A 2,665-nucleotide genomic window follows, 5' to 3' on the forward strand; every position below is an offset into this window, starting at 1 on the left:
TTATAGCTTCAGTTATTATTATAGTTATGAATAATAATGAGAAACTGACGCGTCATCACTCCAATTGCAGATTTGCAATATGTCACCAATTTTGATCCTGCCACACAAATTATTTTAAACCTGGAAGATGAAATTAGCGGACAAAAGCTCAAAATTATCAATTATTTTTTAATCAATTAAAGCTGACAGGTGCCAACAACGTCTTAACTGATGCTCAACACACACAAAAGTGTGTTGTTAAAATAAAAAAGTACTCAAGGGTGTTTTGAACCATTAAAATGTTTTTTTTTTTTTTTTTATTAAATGTCAATTTTTATTTATTTTTTTTTTATGAAATGTCTGTTTCTTGTAGAATGTCCCATGAAATGAAGAGGGAGTTTTTTATTATCCGTTGCATGCCTTGCTGAAAACCTTATCTTATGCAAACAGAAGACTCTGACTGTAGAGTGTCTGGGCATGTTTTCCCGATTGCCCCCTTTATTTTTAGCAGCAGTTCAGTTAGACATGTTAAACCAGACAAGCTGACCTTGACAAGAAGTTCATCGGACTACAGTTACCCATGTAAGTACATTAGAAACTAACACTTAGGTTGTAATTTGTGTAGCGACAAGCTTCTTTTACTCCATGTGAGATTGTTCTAGGCCTGCAAATTAGGTTTCCTTTAATAATTTCATAGATATATATACACTAAATTCGCATACAGACCCTGAACATTTGTCAATAGCGTCGCCATTTTTGTACAGTGCTCCATGGACAAATGTCATTCAACTGCACAAGTCAGGACTAAAGCTAATGTGAAGATGCTGGACTTTAGCGTTGTGTATGGGTGTAGTAACGAGCAAACAAAGAAAATAAATGCATAAAGACAGAACATTTCATAGGTAAGATTTCGTTCTTTATGTTTTTGTATATTTTAATAACATACAAACATAATAAGTTATGTTTGTAAGATTGCATTAATTTAAGATGAGCATGCTCTCAAATATACGCTGCTCAAGCGCACATCTTCTTGTGTGCTCAAATAAACAATGCTGAAGTGCAATTTAGCACGTCTACGTAGCATGTCTCCAACTTTTATTAGATCTGCTAGGAATATTTATGAATGTCTCCAATTGACCTACAGATTGACATTGATGCGTCCTGAATTAAAGTGAAACGGCTATAAACTCCAGTAAGATAAAGTCATTGTATGCAGAAGCAGAGACTTTTATCTATAAATAAAGTATAATTATAGAAACTGTGTTCATCATAACTGAAAGCTACATCGTGTTTGCTGGCCTCACGCATCACACACCTATCATGCTGTTCAAACCAGACGCGGTACGCGTGAATAAATCGTGGTATTCGCGCGTAAATAGACACGTGAACATTGAGTTTACTCGCTTCACACGCACGTCAAATCCGCTTCATTTGCACGTCAAATTCACTGAGCAATAGACGCGGATTCGCCTCATAGGCGGGGCTTCTGTCTGCCCAGTGACTCTAGCTTCATTGCTAAATGGTTACCGTGGGTTTTATTGGGAACATAACTGTGTTTATGTGCTTTATGAAGGCTGAAAAACAGTCAATTCATCTGAGTCCACTAGACACCTTTCAGAAGTGCACCCAGCTCTGAGTTTATAAACTCCTCCAGAAACTGAACCTGGATGATGGAAGCTTTCAGCGGTGCTTCCGACTGAGCTGAGCCAGTTTGATGAACTGTTGCCCAGTGTCGGCAGGAGGATTTCCCCTCGGGACACCAACAACAGGCACTGTCATAAGCATTCCCCTACAAGAGCAAGCTCCTGATTGGTTAACACGGTGCGAATGTCCGCTGAAGTTCCGAGTTTCGTACTTGAACGATTCTTGCGAAACGCGTTTTAAGTGTGTCAATCAATCGCGCTGTGCCATTTGCTCCACAGGATGTTTTTTCGCATCTTTGCATTGACTTAACATGTCAATCACTCCCACTTGACGCTTCTTTCTCGTCTGGTGTGAACAGAGCATCAGTCAGTCAGTCAGCATATCACCTTAAAGGGTTAAACAAATAACGCACAGCACTTCTACGAATTCAGAAAAGTTTGCGCTGTTATAATTCACTTACCTTTTAATACGTTTTGGTGCAAATATAACTAGCTATTTAAAAATAACAACAACAATGACTGAATGTTTTGAACGAGAAGCTGTAATGTAGCCATGGCGAATTTAGTGTTGCACCCTGCCGTGCAAGAATGATTGTAAGGGAAACCATGAACTATTGATGATAATAAAGGCTCTTACTGCCCTGACCATGAGGCAAAGTAGCACCAATTTGCACTAAATTCTAGGCTTATGCTAGTTTTGTTGAATAAAATCAGCAAACAATGTAAATGAAATATGACAAGATGCTGCGATGCCAGAAATTTCTATTATTGTCGGCTAAGTGAACGAGTCGTTAATAATGGAGATTTATTAATGAATGGATCATTCCCTCAGTTAGAATTAGAAGTGAAAGCAGGAGAGGGAGACTGATTAGATCAGATTTAACAGGGAGGGAGGATAATACATTTCAATGAACACAAACACACACTATTTGCCGGCAATGGCCATGCGGTCACTTATCCGTCAGTATAGAAAAGTGATGTAAAATTATAATTTTTGTCATTTAAAATATTTGCATATTGACCACCGGGATACTCCAGATATA

The 2,665-nt window shown here is 38.1% G+C and overlaps 1 protein-coding gene across 2 annotated transcripts in view; it reads left to right on the top strand.

The window, feature by feature from the left end:
* The first annotated feature begins 285 nt into the window (after positions 1-285).
* The window catches only part of zgc:172143, a 3,995-nt gene continuing 1,615 nt past the window's right edge, over positions 286-2,665 (top strand). The window contains exon 1 of one of the 2 annotated variants that reach the window (XM_087259794.1): positions 286-561. In XM_087259794.1, coding sequence (XP_087115920.1) covers positions 420-561 — 142 coding nt within the window. In that variant the 5' untranslated portion in view covers positions 286-419. 2 annotated transcript variants of the gene reach the window in all.

Source organism: Danio rerio, chromosome 7 (assembly GCF_052040795.2).
Source record: "Danio rerio strain M-AB ecotype USA chromosome 7, GRCz13ab, whole genome shotgun sequence".
Classification (NCBI taxonomy): Eukaryota; Metazoa; Chordata; class Actinopteri; order Cypriniformes; family Danionidae; genus Danio; species Danio rerio.